Source organism: Globicephala melas, chromosome 19, assembly GCF_963455315.2.
Source record: "Globicephala melas chromosome 19, mGloMel1.2, whole genome shotgun sequence".
NCBI classification, from domain to species: Eukaryota; Metazoa; Chordata; class Mammalia; order Artiodactyla; family Delphinidae; genus Globicephala; species Globicephala melas.
This window is the reverse complement of record NC_083332.1, coordinates 48,823,772-48,850,878: the sequence shown is the minus strand read 5'-3', so window position 1 is coordinate 48,850,878 and position 27,107 is coordinate 48,823,772. Positions and strand designations below refer to the sequence as shown.

Genomic DNA, 27,107 nt, shown 5'->3' with positions numbered 1-27,107 from the left:
TCAGGTCTAAAGTTAATTCCCATGTTTGCAGTTTTTGCCCCAATATTAAATATTTCTGGAAATGGAATTTCTGGAACACGAATAACCAAGTGACTCGACAGGTACAGTTCTGAGACTTTCTGAAAGCTGTCTATGAACATGTCACCACTGGTTCATGACAGGTCATTAATACTATCATGAGAAAGGTGTCTATTAAAATGATCTCCTTTAAAATTATATGGGCAATGATTAAAGAGGCTCTTTAAAAATTCTCTATTGAAAATCTTTAAATAAAAATAAAATATTTTAAAAATCACCTTTCTTCCCCCCCCCAACCTATTACTCATCTCCTTCCTTCCTTCCAATGAAGAATTATTTCTGAAAATTTTGCAAAATCAAAACCCAAAGTGCAAGAACAGAGGGTTATGTACACATTTAATTTACTTGGTTTATCTGGAAAGTAGTTTACAACATGACTCAAGGCCTAAATTTATCATATAAAATAGCTGCATTTTAATTCCCAACTTACACTTAGAAGAGTAATCTAAACGTCTGCCCACTCAAATGTTATACTTTCCGATCATACTTTCTAATCTGACAAGAGATTAGACACAATACAAGACTGAACTGTATATAACTCCAAACTATAATATTTGCAGCCATTAACTGAGAGCTCATGTTCCCAGCACTGTGTTAAAATGCTGATATACATTATCTAGTTCAATCTTTACAACCTTGTGAAGTAGTACTATCCCCATTTTAAAGATGAGAAAACCAAGGCAAGGGGAAGTTAAGTATCTCACCCAAGGCCACATCAATAGTAAGTGGCAGAGCTGGGATTCTATAATACTTTTTTCTTTAACTTCCTGAACCCTACTGCAATTATAACAAAATGTCAGGTCTCACCTTTCTCATATTGTTTTTAAAAAATGCCAGGAGAAATTTAAAAACACTATAACCGACAATCAGGCTTCATTGAAGCCAGCATGACCTGGTGTCCCTGTCTAGTGAACATAGTAGGACACTCTTCATACTCAAACATTCAGGTAACTTGGAAGGTGACTCACAGGAAGTTCTTGTGGATGATACAGTCAACACTGGAGGATCTTTATCAAGCTATCCTGGTGGGGTAGGGTACAGCCAGCTCAGAACAAGCTCAGTGAATAATGACTTCAAGAGCAGCTATAATGTGTAATGAGTTCCATCATGTTCCACCAAAATGGAAACATTCTTGACTATATAATCAAATATCTTCAGCTATCTTATCATATTTAAGAAAAATTTAAAGAATTTCTCTTGGGAAATAAAAACATCCTCTTAAAGTCAAATTTCTATCAATCAATAAGAGAAAAAAATAAAAGCACTGATTAGAAGCTATAATCTGTGTCACTACCCACAATTCTCTTGTAGCACCTTTCCGATCAATGGGAGGCTCTCTATTGTCACTTGGGGCAAAGAGAAGTGTCTCAAAGAGACACAGGGAAAAAACAGAAGCTAAAAAACTGAAGGTAAACTATCCTAATTATCATGGAGAGAAAAGATTGAATTGGCACATGACATGCAAGGAGATTTTTCTCGTCCAGTATATCTCCTAGGACTAGAAACTGTGAATTTAGTAAAGTTTTGATTCTTAACATAATGACCAGAAAAGTTTCTAAGAGAGGGGTTTAAGATTTGGCCATCTGTCAGAGAAAGTTTCACAAAAGGTGTGTTCTATCTGGGGTGAGATACTCCAACCCATGTATGGTGAAAATTCCAGTGGAGTTTTGCAGAGCTGAGGTAGTTGTGCATGAATGATGCTCATGCCTTTCTCTGGAAGACAGCAGACATGCGTTTCTTCCAACAACGAAGGGTCTTAATTTATTTAATAAGCCATAAGGAACCTTGCTGTTTCTAAGACTTCCCTAGGCCTCCCTCCACCTCCAATGGTTCTCTAATCTGAGCACAAAGATCTGAGAGGACAAACAATAATAAAGAGAGGGTGAAGAATGGGAAAACCACACAGACAGAAGAGCCGTGACTTGTCAAGGACAGTCTGCTCTCAGCAGATCCCTGTCCTCCTTTCTCCTTTCCAGTGTCCTTTTCCAAGGAGTCAGCGCCCACATGTTTGCAATGTGACTCACGACTAATGGTACAAGAAGTGGAAGGGGGTTGCAGTAAAAAGCTAGATCTTTCCTCTTTGGTAGCCATCTGGGCTCCCACCCAACCTGGTTCTGCTGAGCTCACATGCTATGCCGATTTGGGAAAAATAAATTAATTTGAGCTGTGCTTTCAAAGTCTGAATTGCTGAACCACATGTTTTCCGCAGGCTTAGGTGATGACAAAGCATAGTTTACTGTTACTTACATGGTAATAAAGAAATTATCAAGTTTCTCTCCCTTTTTAAGCCTTAGTTACATTAAGCTGAAGCTTCCCTAGGGATTCTGGATAAAGGAGCAGAAATGTCTTCCCTGCTCACTGATGTCAGTCAGCCAATCATTTAGGGCCAGTTTGGCCAAAGATCTTTAAATTCTCAGACCCTTATTTCTGAGAAAATATCAAGTGTTCAACATTCAGAAAATTGCTGCATCTTAAAAGTGTGACCTGAGCCAGCAGTACCAGAGTTCAGAAACAAGGCTAGCACAACTGTGCTGTGATTTCTCAGAGGACTCCTAGATGCCCATGGAAACCGAAAGCTTAATTCTCTCTTTTTGCCCTGTAATATTCTTCTGCCTCTCAATTCTCTCGATTGTGTTTTTTATCTCTGACTCTCTCTCACTCAGGGCACCCAAGAGACCTAAGCAGAGGAAATAACAGAATGAGACTGTCAAAATTCTGTACAGCCGAAGTCCATCTAGTAAAATAGAATATTGTATTTCTGAAGGTAGTCAATTCCACTTGTTTTTCTGGAAGGCACAAAACATGCCTAATAGACTAAATTTCACAATTCTTTTCCAAAGGGGGAAGAAAACTATATGGATGCAAGTGGCTTGAGAAATGATCAGTATTCTGTAGAACGTACTACCTTCCCTAGGTCAGGAATAAATGGGAAATTTTAGGTTAATTACATTAATATTTCAAGACATTATCAAAAGAATGGACATGAGGAACTTGATAAAAATGGTAGTAATACAGCACATGCTTTAATGACTAGAACAACAATTATGGTTACTATTAAAATATCAATAAACTACCAAGTAAAAAAAATTCCTTCCAGCCCATTTTCTTGTATCTGCCCAGGAATGCCTTCTCGCTGGGTCTTTGCCCACCCACTTCATCTTCAATGAACATGTCTGGGGTCTCTCAAAAGACAAACTCCCACTTCTGCACTCTGTGACCACATCAGTACCAAAGATGCCCCAGCATAACTCCTCAAGGTTCTTCCAACAGACTCCATGGCAATGGTAGTCAATGAGCATGATGAGAAGACAGTGGAATTAACCAGTGGCCAAGTGGTGGTAGAACAGAGTAAGAACTTGAAGTTCTAGAGTTTTGGATCAGACATTCCTACAGCATTGATCACATAAATAAAATGTGATTTAAATTCAAACCCATCACCACTTTTTGACAATTTAAGGACAGTGATCTCTTAATCTTGAATCTACTTGCTTTAAATTGAAAGAGCCTCTAAAATAGGAACAGCGTTCCCATAAAACACTCAATACACAGAGAACACAATAAGGGCTAAACTAAACTTTGTTTTGGCTGACGCATTTAAAGAACCAGATATATAGACAAAGGTCTGAGAATATAAGCATATCATTTCTTACTTCCTTTCAGACCCTAAGGTAACATGGGTTTTTTTTGTTTTTGTTTACTTTTTAAGTTTACCTCAGTTGAAGACAATACCCTTCCTGGTGGACACAGAGGCTGAAGGGCCCATCAGAAAGCAAGGTAGTCTCTAAACCCCTGCATCAACCTTCAATTTTATTTTTATTGTTTGAACAGGACGTCAATTAGAGATTGACTGTTAGATCAGTAGGTGGCACTGCTAGGTTTTAATCATCTCTGCTTCTACTATGAACTCAGCTCATATCAAGAAGCTAATCAAAAGGAATCATATCCTAATAAAAAAACTAATCGATGATGCATAGCTCAACTGTCAGAAATTAAATTGTGGCTATTTGGTGTAACTGATCTTCTATGTGAGCAAGATTCAGAAGATCCTTCAGTAGAAAATGGTGATGAACAAGGTATAATAGGGTAGAAAGACATGTAGGATAGGCTGGCGAGTTCTCAGCTGTCTGGTTCTCCTCTTGGCCATCCTTCTCTGTGAATTCACAGCCTCTCCTCTCTTTGCAGGGCCTCTAAAAATGAGCACCTGGGGGCTGTCCTGGGCCCACGGCAAGTTTCCTTCTTTGCTCTGCTCTTAAAATTTCCATCCGCTTTTCACGCCTTCCATGAAGACCTCTAAAGGATACTCACCTCCAGTCCTGATTCCCATCCCACAAGTACTGCAATCCCAAAATTATTTGGACATCTAGTGTCATCTCAAATTCAACATGTTCAGAAACAAAATCATCATCATTAATTGATTTCCATTTGTTCGTTCGTTCCTTCCTTCCTTCAGCCACCCATTAATTGGTACTGTGCTAGGCCTGGGATACAGATAAAGATAAGGCACTCCTTGATGTTGACAATCTCGGAGTCTGTTCTCAAACTGGAGAATCATAACCTACCAGCTAAAAAGGATCAACATGCCCGAATATCCTTATTTTGTGTAAAAGGCAACTGATGCCAAAGGAGACCAAACTGCTTGTTTAAGGTCACACTCGCCATTGGCAAAGCTAGGAGTTAAACCCAGGACTCCTGACTTGCTAGTTCCTATCAAAGACATCATAATTCTCCCAGTCATGCTAGTTCAGATCTGAGAAGACATATGATTCCTCACCATGTCTCACCATCAACGGCCAGTCAGTCAAAAAGCACTCTAGTGTCTTTCCTTTGAGCGTCTCTCACATCTGCCATTTCCTTTGCTTTCCGACCATCACCAGACTGTTCCAGGTCAGTGTCACCCTCACACGTTACCCTCCACTTGCCTGCAGAGATGTTCAGTTTCCCTGACCCTCGCTGCACTAGTGAATTTCCCCTGCCTGACCTGCACTACCCATCCCACCCTCTAGCCATCCTCTTCCAATTTGATCCACAAGCTGATGCTATGATAATCTTTCTAAGACACCCCGAACACATCCTGTTCCTGATCCAAACCTTACAGTGAGTCTCAGATACCCTCAGCACCAGTGACCAAACTAGGATCCACACAACACTGACTCCGGTGGATACTGTGTGGGAAAAGGGGTCTCTCATCCTGGGGAAATACTGTCTGCACTTTTCCCTTTGAGAGTCACCTTCTCTTGAACCAGTATTTCCCAAACTTATTTGAGCACAAAATTCCCCTTGGCAAGGAACACACAATACCACCCCTCAGATCCAGTATTTACAGAAAACATAATGTGGGAGACAGTCGGCTATAGTGTAACGGGTTGCCAGGGCAGCCCAGATATGCCAACTCTCCTTCTCAATCTCACTTCTTATATTCTCCATGACCACCTGCTCCAGAAAAATCCATCATTTCATTGTTGTTTAATATGCTATGAACCTATTATTAAAAGTTTCCCTTTTCTTTGTTTTCAAAATTTCTCCAGTTGGAAACATCCTTCTTCTTCTTTTCTATTTAATTAAGTCTTACCCTTCCTCCAACATTCAGTTCAGATCTCATCTCTTCTATAAACCCTTTCCCAACTCTATCATCCAAAAATACTACAGAATTTATTTACCTGTATCATAAAACCAAAATCTCAATAGTGGAAAATACCCATAGTTCACATTAGAGTCAAGAAGCTAATGAAATTACAGAATTTTCCCATCAAATACCTTCAAAACTAATTTACAAGGTAAGATTATGTTACACTCACAAGAACTGTATTTCTATAAAACTATCAGGATCTTTAAGTAGGAAAAAAGGAAATTAAAGATCAATAAATATATCAGTATAACTGACACTGAGTTCTGTTATTCTGACCAGAAAAACACTACGGATAACACTAGGAAAAATTCATGCCTTCATTTTTCATTTTGCAAAAATGATCAAGAATCAGCTAATGAATACTATCATGAGAAGAAAACCTGAATACTGTACAGAAAAGACAAAATTATTACAGATGCCATAAACATCACTTAGGTACTAAGCAAATATTATCCCCTTCCTGGGTATTTTTTTCACATAATATAAATGAAATTAGTCTCATTTATTTAAAAAGGTATCATTTCTGTGTATCATTATTCTACAAAATGTTTTTCTTCCTAATAGTGAAAAAATGCCTTGTGATAAGAATGCCCAATTCAGTTCCTATCTAGAATTCAAAAGGAATCATATTAAGTGCCACATTTTAACACATATATCTGCAGCAAGAAGCTCTGGGTTTCGTGCATGAGGAGAAGAAAATCTGAGGTAAGCCCAGTCTTCCTACTTCTGAATTTGAAATATACAAGCCTTACCTGCAGGCCTCCCACCTCCTTCTCACCACCAATGTTTGCCATCCCAGAGTCACCCACTCCCAGAAGGCTATGAGAAAAGGACAGCAGTCATCAGTCTGGATTCTCCGTACCAGCTAGGAAGAATCTTGGACTGCCTACACTCTGGACCTTACCAGCCATGTCTAAGATTGCCATGACTGACTGCTCCTCCCTGCCTCTGCCTCACTCAGCAACTTACTTGCTTGGACTTGTCATGCCTTCCTGATCTTTTCAGCATCTTTGGGCATGACCTACTTTTATCGGTGCATGTCCTGTCCTTCCAAGACTATATGCTCACCTTGATTTAACCTCTTTCTGGGCTAACTCATTATATATGAAGATCCCTTTGATCAATTGAGCCCTGGATAGTCTTCTGACAGGAGAGAAGATTCAGCCTCAACCCACATCTCCAACCTTGTTTCCCTACATGAACCCTTTACTTCAAGCAAACTGATCCACTAATGGAACCTTGAATGAACCATGCCATGCACACCCCCAATTTTGTTTGCCAAAAGTTCCATCCTGCAAGACCCAGTTCAAGGCTCTGCTCTCAAAAAGCCTACTCTAACTTCTTAGCCTATGATAATCACCTCAGCCTCTGAACTAGTGTCCTGATTGTCTGTCTTTACCTGTGATTCACACAGCAAGTCCCACTAAATATTAGTTCCAAAGGATATCTCCAAGGGGAAGGCTCCTTCTTAAGAGATTTATAATGCTCATTATCATATGAAAGACTTTTATAAGTCTAACAGCAAATAAACCTGTCAAGCAATATTGAACCCAGTGTTTCTCAAACTTATTTAGCCATGGACTCCCTTTTCTATGTTATATACTGTAATAATTTGGAAGTACAGACATAAGGAAAACTGGTACGTACAGGTCAATGGCACGTCTCACAAGTGACTTTTTATTCTAATGTGTCCTTCTGCCCATGTCTTCTCTCCAACAGGTTTGAATGGCAGCTCTAACTAGCTGTGGGTTTTCTCAACTCCTATTGCTGTCTTTACCCTCACAGCACTCTATGCTTGCTAAGTTTAAGGTAATGTACAGTGCCTAGCAGATAGTAAACACAGCAGATGCTGGTTTCTTTCATTTTGAGGCAGTGGGGCAGAGGGGTCAGGAGTTTGGTCTGTGAAAGAAGCACATAAATATATAAAGCAAATATTAACAGACATAAAGGGAAGAATTTACAATAATATGATAATAGTAGGGGACTTTAACACCTCACTTATATCAATGAACAAATCATCCAGACAGAAAATCAATAAAGAAACTGTGACCTTAACTGACATCAGACCAGCTGGACTTAATAGATACCTACAGGACATTCCACTCAAAAACAGCAGAATACACATTCTTTTCAAGTGCACATGGAACATTGTCCAGAATAAATCACATGCTAGGCCACAAAACAAGTCTCAACAAATTTAAGAGATAGAAATTATATCAAGCATCCTGTCCAACTGCAACAGTATGAAATTAGAAATCAATCACAGGAAGAAAAACGGGTAAAACACAAACACATGGAGACTAAACAAAATGCTATTAAAAATCAATGGATCAAAGAAGAAATCAAAAAGGAAAGCAAAAATACACCAAAATGAATGACAATAAAAGCACAACTTTCCAAAATCTATGGGACACAGCAAAAGCAGTTCTAAAAGGGACATTTACAGCGATACAGTGCTACCTCAAGAAACAAGAAAAATTTCAAGTAAACAACATAACCTGCTATCTAAAGGAATTAGAAAAACAACGAAGCCCAAAATCAGCAGAAGGAAGGAAATAATAAATATAAGAGAGGAAGTAAATAGAGACCAAAAAAAGAAAAAAACCCAATAGAAAAGATCAGTGAAACCAAGATAAATAAAACTGATAAGCCTTTAGCCAGGCTCACTAAGAGAAAAAGAGACAGAACCCAAATAAACAAAATAAGAAATGAAAGAGGAGAAATTACAACTGATATCGCAGAAATACAAACAATCATAAGAGAATATTATGAATGGTCATATGCCAACAAATTGGACAACCTAGAAGAAATGGATAAATTCCCAGAAACACACAATCTTCCAAGACTGAATCAGGAAAAAATAGATAATCTGAATGTACCAATTACTAGTATTGAAATTGAATCAGTAATCAAAAAACGTCTAAGAGAAAAAAGTCCCGGACTGCCCAGCTTCACAGGGGAATTCTACCAAACATATAAAGAAGAGTTAATACTTATCCTTCTCAACCTATTGCAAAAAATTGAACAGGAGGGAACACTCTCAAACTCATTCTATGAGTCCATTTCCCTGATACCAAAACCAAACAAAGGTACTACCAAAAAAAGAGAAGATTACAGGCCAGTATCTCTGATGGATACAGATGCAAAAATCCTCAACAAAATATTAGCAAGCCAAATTCAACAATATATAAAAAGGATCATACATAATGATCAAGTGGGATTTATTCCAGGGATGCAGGGATGGTTCAATATACACAAATCAATTGCTGTGATATGCCACATTAACAAAACAAATGGTAAAAATCATATGATCATCTCTCAATAGATGCAGAAAAAGCATTCAACAAAATTCAATACCCATTCATGATAAAACTCTCAACCAAGTTGGTATAAAGGGAACATACGCCAACATAATAAAGGCCATTTACAATAAATATACAGCTAATATAATACTCAGTGGTGAAAAGCTAAAAGCTATTTCTCTAAAATCAGGAACAAGACAAGACTCTTGACAATTCTATTTAACATACTATTGGAAGTCCTAGCCACAGCAATCATACAAGAGGAAACAAAAGCATCTAAATTGGAAGGGAAAATTGAAACTGTCAGTATTTGCAGATGACATGATACTATATAGAGAGAACCATAAAGTCTCCAACAAAAAACTACTAGAGCTAATAAATGAACTCAGTAATGTTGCAGAATATAAGACTAATATGCAGAAACCTGTAGATTTTCTATACACTAATAATGAACTATTAGAAAGAGAAAGCAAGAAAACAATCCCATTTACAATTGCATTAAAAAGAATAAAATACCTAGGAAAACTTAACCAATGAGTTGAAAGACCTGTGCTCTGAAAACTATAAGACACTGATGAATGAAATAGAAGATGAAACAAATAACTGGAAAGATATCCCGCATTCATGGATTGGAAGAATTAATACTGTTAAAATGTCCATACTACCCAAAACAATCTACAGATTTAATATAATCCCTATCGAAATACCCATGACATTTTTCAAAGAACTAGAACGAGTAAACCTAAAATTTGTATGGGACCACAAAAGACCCCCTAAAAGCCAAAGCAATCTTGAGAAAAAAGAACAAAGCTGGAGGTATCAGGCTCCCTGACCTCAGACTATACTACAAAGCTACAGTAATCAAAAGAGTGTGGTACTGGTACAAAAGCAGACACATAGATCAATTGAACAGAATACACAGCCCAGAAATAAACCCACACACATACGGTCAATTAATCTATGACAAAGGAGGCAAAAATATACAATGGGGGAAAGACAGTCTCTTCAATAAGTGGTGCTGGGAAAACTGGACAGCTACACGTAAAAGAGTGAAACTAAAAGACTTCCTTACACCATGTAAACTCAAAATGAATTAGAGACCTAAAGGTAAGACCGGAAACCATAAAACTCCTAGAAGAGAACATAGGGAGAACACTCTTTGACATAAATCATAGCAATATTTTTTTTAATCTGTCTCCTAAGGCAAAAGAAATAAAAGCAAAAAATAAACAAATGGGACCTAATGAAACTTAAAAGCTTTTGCATAGCAAAGGAAACCATTAACAAAATGAAAAGACAACCTACTGAATGAAGAAAACATTTGCAAATGGCATGACAGATAAGGAGTTAATATCCAAAATACAAAAACAACTCATAGAACTCAATATCAAAAAAAAAATCTGATTAAAAATGGGCAGAAGGGGCTTCCCTGGTGGTGCAGTGGTTGAGAGTCCGCCTGCTGAGGCAGCGGACACAGGTTTGTGCCCCAGTCTGGGAAGATCCCACATGCCGTGGAGTGGCTAGGCCCGTGAGCCGTGGCGGCTGGGCCTGCGTGCCCGGAGACTGTGCTCTGCAATGGAAGAGGCCACAACAGTGAGAGGCCCACGTATTGCAAAAAAAAAAAAATGGGCAGAAGATCTGAACAGACATTTTTCCAAAGAACACATACAGATGGCTAACAGGCACATGAAAAGATGCTCATCATCACTAATTATTAGAGAAATGCAAAGCAAAAAATAAAAAAACAATGAGATATCACCTCACACCTGTCAGAATGGCTATCATCACAAAGCCTACATATTACAAATGTTAGAGAGGATGTGGAGAAAAGGAAACCCTTGTACATTGTTGGTGGAAATATAAATTGAAGCTGCCACTATGGAAAACAGTATGGAGGTTCCTCAGAACCCTAAAAATAGAACTACTGTATGATCCAGCAATTCCACTCCTGGGTACATAATCCGAAAAAAAGGAAAACACTAATTCGAAAAGATACTTGCACCTCAATGTTCATAGCAGCATTATTTACAATAGCCAAGATATGGAAGCAACCCAAATGTCCATGAATAGATGAACAGATAAAGAAGATGTGATACACACACACACACACACACACACAAAATGAAATACTACTTTGCCATAAAAAAGAATGAAATTCTGCCATGTGCAACAAGTGTATGGACCTAGAGAGCATTATGCTTAGTGAAATAGGTCAGATGGAGAAAGACAAATACTATATGTTATTATCTAAAAGACAAAACAAACAAATGTATACAGCAAAACAGAAACAGACCCATAGATATAGAAAACAAACTAGTGTATACCAATGGGAAGAGAGAAGGGGGAGGGGCAAGATAGGGTTATGAAATTAAGAGATACAAACTACTATGTATAAAAAAGATAAGCAACAAGGATATATTGTATAGCACAGGGGATAATAGTCATTATTTTGTAATAACTTTAAATGGAGTATAATCTATAAAAATATCAAATCACTATGTTGTACACCTAAAAAAAAAAGTTTCATCTGTGACAGATCCTGTTCTAACTCTGGCTCAGGTCTCACTAGATAGACATTGAGGTCAAGGACTATGTCTGTTTTGTTCATTGATGCCTGGTACATACGCAGTGCCTGGTACAGAACATGCACTCAATAACTATTTATTGAGCGAATTAAGGACAAACCAGTTTTCAACCCGAGTGATTTTGCCCACCAGAGGACATCTGACATCTGGACAGAGTTTGGGTTGTCACAACTAGCATCCGATGGGTAAAAGTCAGGGCTGCTATTAAATATGCTACAATGTACAGGACAAAGAATTATCCAGCCCCAAATGTCAATAGTGCAGAGGTTGAGAAACCCTGCTCTACAGTGAGGCTAATCAGGGATAAATTTCTAACTACTGACACTAATCGTTTGGGCTCGAGTAAGTTATCAAATTTCTCTAAGTCTTAATGTCCTCATCTGTAGAATGGGGGACTGATTAAAACTGATAATATATATACAAACAAGATAAAGTATGTAATATATATGAAGTGTTTAACAGTGACTGGTACATATAAAGTGTGACCTATAAATGTGACCTCTGAGTGTTCTTACTATTAATCTTCATTCACTGTCTCATAACGACAATGAGGCTCCTCAGATGGACTCTTTATGCTCTTGGAACTCACCCTATCAATCTCAGAGAGAGTAATCCCATCAAATTAAGCCCTGCATCCCCACTACATTTACTGTAAGGTCAGACTGTATTTATGTGCTTACCAGAGGCTCAACACTGAAAATGTTATTCGAGAAGAGCATGCTATCTGCCTGAACCAGCTTTCTCTGATTCTCAAAGGTGTGGGACAGAAAGGAAAGACACTGTTGTAGTGAAGGATCAGTAATGCACTCCTCAAGAAACCCGTCGATCTCTTTCTTTTCCTCTTTGGTAAGATCATCACAGACCCTAAAAAAAAGCAAGAAACGTGAGATTCATTTTGATACTCCCATGAAGAACATTGTAAAGGGCTCCCCACCAGCCCATCCTCTTGGGAATAGTCTCACCCATGACCTTGGGGTGGTCCTTCCTTGCCCTGAATCTATAATATACCAGCTGAGTGACCTTGTATTTTAACCTCTCAAGAACCTCAGCTTGCTTCCTTCAAGAAGCGCTCCCAGGCTTCCTGTCCTACTCAATGCCCATTTGCTTACTCCTGAGCCCTTAGTATATTTGGACAAATATTTTCTTTTAGGTAATTGTGTTTTCCAGGCTGCTTTTTCAATATTTAACATATACCCTGCCTCTCACACTTTAAGTGCAATTTCATTTCTTCTACACTTGCTTAGCTTGAATTCCTTCCTAGCTGTTATTACCTAGAGAACAGAAGCTGGAGCCAGCAAGGCCTAGAGCTTTTTTTGTTTTTGTTTTTTTAATTAATTAATTAATTTTTGGCTGTATTGGGTCTTCGTTGCTGGGCACAGGCTTTCTCTAGTTGCAGCGAGTGGGGGCTACTCTTTGTAGCAGTGCATGGGTTTCTCATTGTGGTGGCATCTCTTGTTCTGGAGCACGGGTTCTAGGCGCACGGGCTTCAGTAGTTGTGGCATGCGGGCTCAGGAGTTGTGGCTCGTGGGCTCTAGAGCGCAGGCTCAGTAGTTGTGGCACACGGGCTTAGCTGCTCCGCGGCATGTGGGATCTTCCTGGACCAGGGCTGCATTGGCAGGTGGATTCTCAACCACTGCGCCACCAGGGAAGTCCCAACGCCTAGGTTTTGTTACTGACTCTACTATCTATTTACTCACTCTGTGACTTCAGGAGTTACTTAAATCCTCTAAGCCTCAGTGCCTTCATCAATAAAATGGAAAGAACAGGAGCTCCTCCATCATAAAGATATGTTGAGAATTAAATGTGATCAAGGACCTGGTATAGTTCCTGGGACAAAACAGTTGCTCAATAAATGCCAGTTTTCTCCTTGTATCAACCTCAGGCAATTACCAAGCTGTCAAGCTTATAAAATGCTCAGACTACACCTGGAGACACGTCCTTTTTTTCTCTCTCTTTCTAGATCTTCATATCCCTTGTGATAAGTCAGAAAAGCAGCCTTCCCGACATTCTACTCGTTACTCAGGCTATGCTCACTTTACTCCTGGTGTCTGTTACTTCACCTGAACTTTGAAGACTGAATTTCATCTCCTCCCAGGATACATGACTATTTTCCCAGCATTTTACTGGCTTTACCAGTGGTGAGAGATAAATTATTTAGTAATGTGAGTACTGACTGAGAGGCTAGGGTCACTGAATTCCAGTCCCAGCCCTATTTTCTAAATGACTTCACACAAACCACATGCTCAGCAATGTCAAATAACTCTTTTTTAAATAACTTTTGTGTTCAGGATCCTTTGGTCACATAGCATAAAGAAGTCAAAGAAATAGGTTCAGTATGTTCTGGTCCCAAGGAAGAAAGCATTCTGTGCTCCCTTTTTATTGCTAGATGGGAAGCAGTGTACAAGGTAGCCAGAGCAGCTGTCCTTTTATATTGCTGGGCAGGGCAGAGCAAATTAAAGACAGCTCAGTCCACAGAAAGAAAGGAAACCATGTATTCCTGCAAGTGGAATTTATTGATATCTATTCCTTAGGAATAAGTTCTCAAAAAAAACAATCATGGATGTAAATAAAGAGCAACAAAGAGGTTCATCAAAGTTCTAGCAATAATACTAAAAAAAGTGGGTAAATTCGATGTAACGGATTGAAGTATTGGTTAAATAGATAATGGGAGTCATATACATTACATTTACTTAGGGGGGTTAATGGAAATGGGGTGTGGGGATAAAATGCTTTATGTGGACCAAGGATGATAATGCTCTATGAATTGAGGAGTATGATTAACTCAGCCCTTACACCAGAAAACAAAAGAGGACAAAACAAAATTTCCCAAATGATGCTCTTCTCCCACGCTGTTGGGACTCCTGTATCAGTGACAGCTGTATAATGCATGGGGGGTGGACACCAGATGTCATCCTCTTTGCCCTCTATGCAGAATTAGAGCCAAGGCTGAGAGTCTAAGAAGGGAACGTGCAATACCACCTTAAGCTGGGCTGACTCCAACAAGGACTTCTATATACCTCAGTCTATTGTTTTGCCATCTTGTTGTGCTGATACTCATGGTCTCTTGAATTCAGAGGTGGTTCTGTTTTACAGACGAAGAGACCTCTCATCAGAGACTGTAATATCACACAACCTTCTCTTTCAGTAAAACCATGGATTTAACCCATTTTGCAAATCGTCTGCTAGCCCGAATACCCATCACCTTCAGGCAGCAGCTACATTCCAGCTAATGGACTATACTCAATGGGGAACCCTTGTGTCTCAAGTACAGTAGCATTGAACTAGTATTGCCCCTTATCTTGAGTTCCTAGAGACCTGCACCCTGCTCCTTTACAACACCCCTAAGAGGTGGTAACTGGATGCTGAGGAGATTAAAAACTAAGAACCTTGGCCATCATGGTTGGCAGAAATACTCCCATGTCCACACCTGGCAAGGAAAGGATGGAGCCATCCACCTTCAGATGGACTGTGTGACCCTGGACACACAACAACTCTGATGCCTGTTATAAAATGAGGACTAGAGGTCCTCTTCCTGTTTATCAGGTACCACTCAAGTCTTCAGATTCTTTTATGATTAGGAAAGGGAAGGGCTCCCCAACCACAACTGAGATTAAGTTGGAGCCTGGGTGGCAGGCTCAAAGCTCAAATAAAACTGATTTATTTAGAGAAACATGTCATTTCCAACACTGGAATGTTTTGGAACACATCTATGCTGATCACTTTGTGGGGGGGCTCCACTGAGGATTCTACAGTTCTTCCACAGAGCAGATCTAGAATTAGAGCAGTTGCTATTGAGACAATGGTCATAACCTTGATGGAGAAATAGGGAGCAGAAATCCTCAAACGCCCATGCCAAGTCTCTGAATATAATAAACTGTGATGAAAATGAGGATGAAAGAATCTTGTAGGATGTTTTATAATCCCTCAGGCCAAGACAGAAGAAGTAAGGAGGAAAGAATTCAGCACCAGTTTTTGAAGAGATTAATTTCTGCAACTCTCAGAAAAGTATCAGGAGAGACCTAAAAGATGATTTTTAAAGGTTCTTATATCTGATTCCTAAGGTTTAAAAAAAATGGAAAAAAATTTTAAGCCCAGAACTTCTTCCTAGGGGAAATAACATCTTCATTGTCAGAGTCTGGAGCGTGAGATTAGCCCGAGGCCCCCAAATCTGGACATGTGCCCTAAAGTTTGTACCAACGTGTTTTGGTAGGCAGAGAGGAAGTCATCCTTCCTAGAATGGAAAGTATAAACTGCCAGAAAGGAATAGGACTCAGTAGGGCTGAAATTCCCCCACTGGGAGAAGAGACGTCCAAGTCTTTGCTCAGGAACATCATCAAGATGCTGGAGAACAAGAAACCATGAAGAGGCATGGACATATATACACTACCAAACGTAAGGTAGATAGCTAGTGGGAAGCAGCCGCATAGCACAGGGAGATCAGCTCGGTGCTTTGTGACCGCCTGGAGGGGTGGGATAGGGAGGGTGAGAGGGAGGGAGACGCAAGCGGGAAGAGATATGGGAATATATGTATATATATAACTGATTCATTTTGTTGTGAAGCTGAAACTAACATACCATTGTAAAGCAATTATACTCCAATAAAGATGTTAAAAAAAAAAAGTGAAGGGAAAAAAATAAAAATAAAAGAAAAGGAAAAAAAAAAAAGAAACCATGATGGCTGGAATAGGGTCTTGAGGACATCCATAATACTAAAGCAATTAGAATTCTTGAAACCACCATGGAGCAACTTTCAGCCCCTGTAGCTGAATGCCTTGGGACGAGTTTTAAGCCATGTTATAACTGGAAAGCAGTGGGCAGGCTCTTGACTCTCACTTAAAAATATACACTGACGTTTTAAAATCTTAGGTCATTTGGGTGCTGCAAAGGGAAACTTTAATCTCTCAAAGTATACATGAGCCCATTTAGATCATCTCTGTTCCAAGTTCAGGACAAATGTGGACCTTTCGCTCTGCACATTAACTACAGAGGCTGCTGAGGGAAGAGGAGAAAAGGAAGAGGTTGCTCACCATTAGGAGCAGGAGAGTCAAACATTAAAAAGATTATTCCAGGGATTCCTGCACTGGCCTTGCTGGGGAGCTCAAGAGAGAGTTTATACCATTAGCTAAAGAGCTCACTGCTGCTTCCCAGGGATGAGCAAACCTCTGCCCACAAGAAAGCTATCCAAGAACATTCTGCTTTATCTGCCACTGATGTGAGCCTAAGAGACAACCTAAGGGTTTGTGAGAGGGAGGAGGAGAGGGCCTACACCCACAGCAAGAGCACAGCCACCCACCAAAGGAGCAGCTATCCAAAGACAGGAACCAAATGTTCAGTAAAGAGCAAACCTCTTTCTTTGCTTTGCTTTCTGAGAGGATGGGCGTTTCATGGCTAGTTGCATCCAGGACAAGAATCCATGGCTAATAATATGAAACTTGTGGCATGCTTGGGAATGTATCAAGAAACAAGAGAGGCATGGGAGAGAAGACACACCTGGTCAAATAAGAGATTAGGCATCTGGCCCTAAGAGAGGGGTAGGGAGAGGGCATGGAACAGAATATTCAATAGACTCTTCACTTAGATCAACCAATCCAGTTTGCAGGAACATGAGTTATGTCGCCATGTGTCACCCACACACAGCAAGGTATTCTTATTTAGCCATCTGAAGTCACTCTTCAACTTCATTGTTTAAGGGAGGGGCATGATCCAAAATGATAAAATTGGGCTTCCAATTATGGTTATGAAAGTGCTCTTCAATATTGTTCCCTTGCTACAAAAAAACTGCTAGGGGAACTAATAGAAAGAGCAAAAGAGACAGTGAAAGAAAGACAATGCAAGAGAAAAGGAAGAATAAGACTCAAGGATAATATTAGAGATAGAGCCATGAGTGTTGGAGGAGGTGAAGTGGGGGGGGGGGCGAAAGTCCATCCACGTGTGTTTGAAATTATATTCTCTATACCTTAAGCATTTCTGATAGCAACTGGTGTGAATTTTTCCTGAGTTTCACTGTTGAAATTAACTTCTGTAAATATTTTTTGGACATAGGCGTGGCATCAATCACGTGCTATACATTTGGTCAAACACAAAGACATACTTGAAATTAAAGCTGGCTTTCCCTCTGATAGTATATACTCATTCTCCCCAAAAGATTATGCCCACAGCACAAGTAGGATGTTGAAACACTACTTTTATTGCTGTTTCTTTATTTGTACCTGCTCTCCTATCTTATCTTTAAACACGCCTGGACCATTCTGATTGTTGGTACATACGTGTCAGCTGAAGAATCAGGACAGATGAAACCGTGGATAAGTAGTCTCCTCTTACCTTTTTAAACTACTGGTATCTATACCATGAGGCAAAATGAAGTTTTTAGGCAGGAAAGGCTTTTCTTTTCTCACTTTTTAAAGATGGCACAGGGGCAATCTGGTGATTAAAGCTCATTGTCTGAATGATAAAGCTTCTGGTCCACTGTGTCCTATCACTGTCACAGCTCCTTCTGATTCAATTACGGACAGCACACTGGGGGATTTCTGCCTGGTTTCCCTAGACCTAAGACTTTTATTTTTATCACATACTAACTTGGTTTTAAACAAAGCTTTGAAGCTTCCCAGGGCTAATCTTTAATGAAAATGGAGAGGCAAATTAAAAAGGCTGAAATAAATTCCAATGAAAGCAGCAAAAGAGCTAATTCAGGGAGGATGGAAGAAGATAAAATTGCAAATGGAATTACAGTAATCAAGGACAGATTCAGTAAAAAGAAATATTCAAAATTTAACAGTGATGAGATTAATTAAAACAGTTTGGTTTTCCATTTTATTAATTTTCTCCACTGCCTGAAGTATCATTTGAAAAAGCAGTAGATTAAGGATAGCAACAAGAAATCACTATTAAATTATATGGTTAGCAGGGATTGAGAATGCTACTAAAACTGAAAATATAAAAGCCATTATATCTAAGCCCTCGTTTTCCCCATTCTTCATATTTTCTGAAAGTACCTTTTCACTGAAGAAAAAAAATAAAAAGGCCACATTGATCCCAATCCAAAAGAGATTATTTTTAGAATCCCTATGAAAACTGATCGATCTAGTTAGGGTTATGGAAAGAAATAAAGACATATAGATTAGTTTTGAGAGAATAGTGAAGAATGATGTATTTGGTCTTTAAAATCCAGGAGTTTAGCTACTGATAAATTAAAACTGGGATAAGATTAACTGAGGATGGACGATGTTGTGTTCCACATAGCTCAGCTCCAGTTCTTTAAATGAAAAAGGGAGCATTGTACACTGGACCCAAGTTATAATAAATTTGACACTGAGTGAGTTAGAAACCACAAAGGTCACAGAATTTTCATAACTAAGTTTCATGTTCCCCCAAATTATACAGATAGCGTATAGATAGTGATTTTTCTTACAAACCTATACTTTTCTCGGTCTTCCTCTTCCTGTGTAGCAAATATCTTCCACTGGAAATGGGCAATGATGTTACTGCGGTTGTGAATAGTTAGAGTTCGGTGATTGGCCAGAGATAGGTAAGTTTTCTCAAGGATCAAGGAATTCTTGTCCAGCCTTATGTTCATGTCTATAGCAGCTCCATACAGAGATATAAACACTTTTTCACCTAGAAATTAACAAAGTATAAATACACTTTGAGATTTATTCTAGAACTATGCTACTAGGCTATTTTTCCCCCAAGGTGACATTAGGGAATATAGCACAAGCATTAGACATTTCATACTACCCCCACCCCCCCCAACATCAGTCAGAGATCAGACATGATCAGAAACCTGAAATGTTATGTTTGGTACAGTTATAGAGAAAAACTATCTTGCTTGGTTATTGTAAAAAAATACATAAAATATGAATTGTTGTGGTGAGTGCTACCAGTCTTTTTCTTCTTTGTAGTAGTTTAAAATCCGACAACCTGACCATGGGGGCACCTGAGTTGTAGAATTATAACCATTAGCCTCATCTTTATTGCAAGCATGAGCTGGATTTCTTAAATTAACTGCACCCAGTACATCTGGGAAGAGCTGCTCAGCATGAGAGGATCTAAGTCCAAACAAAGGGGATCAGGAAGGAAGCATTAATAACTTCATTAATAGAAAATCAAATATTTAAAATGAACCACATCCCTAGGGAGGGCGGATGGGAGATGCTAAAGGGAGGGGATATAGGGATATATGCATAGATATAGCTGATTCACTTTGTTATACAGCAGAAACTAACACAACATTGTAAAGCAATTATACTCCAAAAAAGATGTTAAAAATAATAATAATAAATGACAGTTTAAACTCAAAGGAAAAAAAAAGGGAACCCACATTCCTAAACAACAGCAATTAAAACAAAACAACACTATCTCTGGATAGTGGTTACAAAGAAAGAAAAACACAGAAAGACAAAAGTTATGTTTAAATTTTTAAATGTTAAGAACACCTTTGTTCAGCATAGTAATTTAAGGCCTTGACTTCATTCAGGATGCACCAATTGCCTTGATTCTAGGTATATAAATGAGGCCCCTGGGACTTCCAAGAAGACACAAAGCTACAAACTATATTCTATCTGATCTCTGCAATGTCACAGCAGGTGCCTCAGTCTGACGTCAAAGTAGAAAAAGGAAATACTTAAATATCATCAATGTTCTGTTGATCTGTGCTGTTACCATTTTAATCAGAACCAGAAAGCCTAATCACTTGGACTTTATTTTTTAGCAAATATTTCTGCTATATTCATGACTATATGAACTGAGCACCACTTAGTAAATTGATAATCCTTTATACAGTACAAATGTTTTCTAGGCCCAATCACTTTGAACACAGCAACATCTTCCCCAAAGTTTAAATAAAAAGTAAGTATCTAGGGGACTTCCTGGTGGTGCAGTGGTTAAGAATCCACCTGCCAATGCAGAGGACACGGGTTCAAGCCCTGGTCTGGGAAGATCCCTCATGCCACGGAGCAACTAAGCCTGTGCACCACAACTACTGAGCCTGAGCTCTAGAGCCTGCGAGCCACAACTACTGAGCCCACGTGCCACAACTACTGAAGCCCGCATGCCTAGAGCCTGTGCTCCGCAACAAGAGAAGCCACCGCAATGAGAAGCCTGCGCGCAGCAATGAAGAATAAGCCCCGCTTTCCGCAACTAGAGAAAGCCCGTGCCCAGCAATGAAAACCCAATGCAGCCAATAAATAAATAAATATATTTTTTTAAAAAGTAAGTATCTAGGCATTTTTAATTTTTATTAAAAAATATGTACATGAAGTAAAAACTTTAAGTACTATAAGAGCATATACCATGAAAAGAAAACATCTTCCTCTCCTTCACTCAATCCCAGGCCTGCTTTTTAGAGTTAAGAATTGTTAATATTTTCATGTACTTCCTTCCCAAATAAAGGTATGCACTCTTGTCAACTTTTAAGCTTTCTGATGAGTTAAATTTAACAGTCTGATGAGTGAAAACTTGCTGCTTTAATTTGCATACTCTTAATTATAGATGATGTTAAATATTTTTTCATGTATTAATTGATTTTATACACACACACACGTGTGTGTGTTATATCGTTCTTTGATCATTCATCAAAGAAGCTATCATTCGTGTGGGGTCAAGAGAGATAGAAATCAAAGCCCTAAGCCTACCAACCAAAGGGGGAGGTTAAGGCAAAAAAAGGGATGTCCCCACAACAAGCTGATCCTCAAAGGACTGTGCCCTCAAAATGAGGGTAAATGGGAAGTAGACTAGCCCTAGTTCAGAGTTAAATATTATGCTGGCATTACCTAAGTCTTTCAGAGAACTTTGCGCCTTGAATTTGGTGGTCATGGACTAGTTTTGCCTTCAGAAACCTGGAAGAAGGAACCCATTTCTCTTTGGAGTAAGGTACCTCCATCCAAAGTTTCAAATTGTTCAACATTTTTTTAAAAAAGCCAAACATAACCAGGCATGCAAAGAAACAAAACTCCATATGCTAGAACCTGCATATACAAGAAAAATAGAAGCAGACCCACAAAGAATCAGATACTAGAACCAACTATGCTTAGTAGTCGAAAGAAACAAAGGATGCACTTGAAGCTCTATCCAAGGAATAGGAAATTTTAAAAAGATCTAGAAAATCTGAAAAAGAGCTACACTCTAGGCTCTAATAGAAATAAAACAACTTAAATTTTTAAAAACTCTAAGAATATACTCAATAAGATAATGTTATCAATTTTCTGAAAAAATAGTGAAACGGTTCAGAAAATACAAAAGTCAATATGAAGAATTAAAAATAAATGGAAATGCAAAATGAATGGGTAAAAGATGAGGCAGATTAAGTGAGAAGGTGTAGAAGTGTTTAACTGAAAGCTCAGAAGAAAAGGAAAGAGATAATGAAGCAAAGACAATATTTCAAGAGATGATGGTTAAGAGTTTTCTAGGATTGATTAATGACATCAGTTTACAATTCAAAAAGTGCAATGAACATCAACTGGGATAAATGAAAAGAAATTCATACATAAACATATTGCAATGAAACTAAAGAAAATCAAAGACAAAGAGAAAATACTAAAAGCAGCGAGAGGGAAAAAGATTATCTCAGAGGACCCATGGTTAGGATTACAGCCAATTTTTCAACTGAAATAATGGAAACTAAAAAAACAACAGGATGGCTTCTTCAAAATGATGAAGGGGAAATCAATGCCAACCAAGAATTCTATAGTTCTTCAGCATTTTTTGGTCTACAAATGTCTTTGTTTTGTCTTCACTTTTAAAGGATATTTTCAACGGGGTAAAGGATTCTTAATTAGCTTTTTTTCTTTTCAGCACTTGCATAATGCCATTTTACTATAATCTGGCTTCCATAATTTCAGCTGAAAAGTTTGCCATCAGTATTATTAGTGTTCCTTTTAAGGTAATGTGTTTTTCTTTCTCTAGCTACTTTTATGATATTCCCTTTGCTTTGGTTTTCAGCAGTATTTGTATCACTAAGGGTTTGCTGAGCTTTGTTTAATTAAATGGATTTGTTAATTAATGGATTTGTTAATCCATTAAACCATGGAGTAATGTCATTCATCATTTTTGGAAAACTCTCAGCCATTATCTCTTAAATATCTTTGTACCCCATTCTTTACCCTATTTCTAGGACTCGAATTACATGTATGCTGACCTTTTGACTGTGTCCCACATGGCTTTTTCTGTTTTGTTTCTCCCTACCGCATCTCATCCCCATTCTTCTTTGTTTTTCTCTGTGCTTCAGTTTGGGTATTTCCTGTTGACCTGTCTTCAGGTTCACTAATCCTGTCTTCTGCTCTGTCTACTCTACTGGTAAACTAACATGATTATTTTTTAATTTCCAATATTGTATTTTCAGTATAACATTGTTATCAAAACCTGACAAAGATAAAATAAATAGGCCAAGATACAGGCCGATTACACTTACAGATATTAATGTAAAATCCTAAATAAAAAATTAGCAATCATAATTCATGAGCACATTAAAAGAATGAGACTTCACAATCAAGTGGACATTATTTCAGGAATGTGAAGATGGCTCACTATTAGAAACCCTACTGATATAGAATATATCTAAGAAGAAAAAATATATGATCTTCTCCATTGATGCTGAAAAGGAATTTGACAAAATTCAAAATATATTTTTTTATTTAAAAACTCAATAAAATAGGAACTGATAGAATTAAAACATAGTATAAGTAATTAAGACAGCATAAAGAGACAGATCAATGGAATAGAATAAAGTCAAAAAAGACCCAAATACACATTGGAATTCATTATATTATAAAGGTAGCATCTTGAATCACTGGTGTATTGACAAACTTTGTTTTTTAAAAAAGTGCTATTGGAACAACTTGGTAACCATACGGAAAAACATACTTCACATCTAACATCAGATAAAGCCAAGTGAATAAAATATTTAAATGTTCAATATGAAACTGCAAAAGTAGAAGAGTACACAGAAAAACTTCTTCATTGCTTTCGGGGGAAAGTTTTCTAACTGTGGCTCAAAATCCAGATCCCTCCTAAAAAATTAAGAAATTTGATTACATAAAAATGAAAACAGAAATTCTGCATGGCACAAAAAGTCATAAGCAAAAACAAAAGAAAACTAGGTAAAATACTTAATTCATATCTTAGACATGGAGACTAAATCACCCATTACATAAATAGCTCTTAGAAATCAGTAAGACAATCCAATAGAAGAATGGGATAGAGTTGCAAAAAAAGAAACATAAAGGCCCCCTATATGTACTAAAAGATGCTCAATTTGAGCATCAACTCATAATAAAAGAAATACAACTAAAGATGTATTTACATACCATTTCTCCCCATCAGACTGTAAAACAAAAGTTTTAGATCATAATTTATAGTCAAGACTGTGGGGAGAAGGCATTCTTATACACCCTGTGGGAATGCAATTCACTCCATGGACTCCCCAGTCCATGGAGTGAATTTGGTGGCACGGATCAAAATATCTATCAAAATTATAAAACTATCCTATGGCCCACTTCTAGGAATTTATCCTATAGATAAGTCAGAACAAGATGAAGGGTATTCATTACAGCATTGTTCTTAATAACAAGAGAGTGGAAAAGGCCAGAGCACTCATCAAGAGAAGGCTGGTTACATAATCTGTGCTACACCTAGAAGCAGAATACTGTGCAGGTATAAAAAAGTACCCAGTAATATGGAAAGATCCCCAATATATATGATTAAGTGTAAAAAGCAAGGTTTAGAACAATTTACATAGTATTTTATTTTTGTGTAAGGTGGGAAAGTAAGAATATACATTCACGTTTGCATCTATTTGTATAAAAGCACTGGAAAAGTATACAAGAAAGCAATAAAATGAAAGAAGGGTCAGGTGAATGAGGTAGGATGGAAATAGCACCTTTCAATATATACCTTTAAAATACTGCTTTAATTTTTGACCACATGATTACATTACTCATCCAAAACTTTAATGTTAAAAGGACTATAGGGCATCCAGAAAACATGTAAAGGTGCTAGATAGCACTAGTAATGAGAGAAATGAAATAAATAAAAATAGAATAAAATACCATTTCATAACCATCAGATTAACCAATATCAAAGCGTTTGACAATGCTGTTTTGGCAGTATATTGGCAAGCACATAGAAAAACAAGAATTTTCATATACTACTGATGGAAATACAGATTGGTACAACCACTTGACCAATCAATTTAGTATCCAGTAAAGCTCAAGATACATTTGCCTTATAACTCAGCAATTTCACTTCTAGCTATTTATCCCTAAGAACAATCTCACACAGCTACACAGGACATACACAAAGACACTCACTGCAGCATGGTGTGTAATTGCAAAAAACTAGGAACATCCTAATATTTAATAGGAGAATAGATAAATTACAGTATTTTCACATGCTGGAGCGTGTCGCATTAGTTAAAATGAATCACAGCTATATATCCACGTGTTAAAATCCTTAAAACATAATGTTGAATGAAAAAGTCAAGATGGGAAATGGTATATACAGTATAATACCATTTATGTGAAGTTTAAAACTATTCAAGACAATGGTATGTATTGTTTATGGATAAGTAAATATGTAGGAATGGCATTAAAATGCACCCAATAGCTCTTTGTTTCCTGGTGCACGAGGAGAGGGGATTAAGAACGCTGCTTGAGAGAGCTCCAGGGACGGGCGCGAGCCCCGGCTAAAAGTGCGGAGCCCAGAGACAGACATGAGACGCTAAGGCCGCTGCTGCCGCCACCAGGAGGCCTGTGTGCGAACACAGGTCACTAGCCACACGCCCTTCCGGGGAGCCTGTGCAGCCCGCCACTGCCAGGGTCCCGGGATCCAGGGACAACTCCCCCGGGAGAACGCACGGCGCGCCTCAGGCTGCAACGTCACCCCGGCCTCTGCCGCTGCAGGCCCGCCCCACACTCCGTGACCCTCCCTACCCCCCGGCCTGAGTGAGCCAGAGCCTCCGAATCAGCGGCTCCTTTAACCCCGTCCTGTCTGAGCAAAGAACAGACGCCCTCCGGCGACCTACACGCACAGGCGGGGCCAAATCCAAAGCTGAGCCCCTGGGAGCTGTGAGAACAAAGAAGAGAAAGGGAAATCTCTCCCAGCAGCCTCAGAAGCAGCGGATTAAAGCTCCACAATCAACTTGATATACCCTGCATCTGTGGAATACCTGAATAGTCAACGAATCATCCCAAATTAAGGAGCCCTGTGGATGAAAGGCTCTTGGTGCTGCAGCCAGGAGTCAGTGCTGTGCCTCTGAGGTGGGAGAGCCAACTTCAGGACACTGGTCCACAAGAGGCCTCCCAGCTGCACATAATATCAAACAGCAAAAATCTCCGAGAGATCTCCATCTCAACGCCAGCACCCAGCTTCACTCAACGACCAGCAAGCTACAGTGCTGGACATCCTATGCCAAACAACTAGCAAGACAGGAACACAACCCCACCCATTAGCAGAGAGGCTGCCCAAAATCATAATAAGTCTACAGACACACCAAAACACACCACCAGACGTGGACCTGCCCACCAGAAAGACAAGATCCAGCCTCATCCACCAGAACACAGGCACTAGTACCCTCCACCAGGAAGCCGACACAACCCACTGAACCAACCTTAGCCACTGGGGACAGACACAAAAAACAACAGGAACTACGAACCTTCAGCCTGCAAAAAAGGAGACCACAAACACAGTAAGATAAGCAAAATGAAAAGACAGAAAAACACACAGCAGATGAAGGAGCAAGATAAAAACCCACCAGACGTAACAAATGAAGAGGAAATAGGCAGTCTACCTGAAAAAGAATTCAGAATAATGATAGTAAGGTTGATCCGAAATCTTGGAGATAGAATGGACAATAGAATGGACAAAATGCAAGAATCAGTTAACAAGGACCTAGAAGAACTAAAGATGAAACAAGCAACGATGAACAACACAATAAATGAAATTAAAAGTACTCTAGATGGGATCAATAGCAGAATAACTGAGGCAGAAGAACGGATAAGTGACCTGGAAGATAAAATAGTGGAAATAACTACTGCAGAGCAGAATAAAGAAAAAAGAATGAAAAGAACTGAGGACAGTCTCAGAGACCTCTGGGACAACATTAAACGCACCAACATTCGAATTATAGGGGTTCCAGAAGAAGAAGAGAAAAAGAAAGGGACTGAGAAAATATTTGAAGAGATTATAGTTGAAAACTTCCCTAATATGGGAAAGGAAATAGTTAATCAAGTCCAGGAAGCACAGAGAGTCCCATACAGGATAAATCCAAGGAGAAATACGCCAAGACACGTATTAATCAAACTGTCAAAAATTAAATACAAAGAAAACATATTAAAAGCAGCAAGGGAAAAACAACAAATAACACACAAGGGAATCCCCATAAGGTTAACAGCTGATCTTTCAGCAGAAACTCTGCAAGCCAGAAGGGAGTGGCAGGACATATTGAAAGTGTTGAAGGAGAAAAACCTGCAACCAAGATTACTCTACCCAGCAAGGATCTCATTCAGATTTGATGGAGAAATTAAA

At 38.7% G+C, this 27,107-nt stretch overlaps 1 protein-coding gene across 1 annotated transcript in view; it reads right to left on the bottom strand.

Moving 5' to 3' along the window:
- HYDIN (HYDIN axonemal central pair apparatus protein) overlaps positions 1 to 27,107 on the bottom strand; it is a 435,992-nt gene that overhangs the window by 266,279 nt on the left and 142,606 nt on the right. The window contains exons 9-10 of the mRNA XM_060288997.1: positions 19,004 to 19,205; positions 12,272 to 12,455 (exon numbers count right to left, since the gene is read on the bottom strand). Of these exons, the coding sequence (XP_060144980.1) occupies positions 12,272 to 12,455; positions 19,004 to 19,205 (386 nt within the window). The remainder of the gene's footprint in view (positions 1 to 12,271; positions 12,456 to 19,003; positions 19,206 to 27,107) is intronic.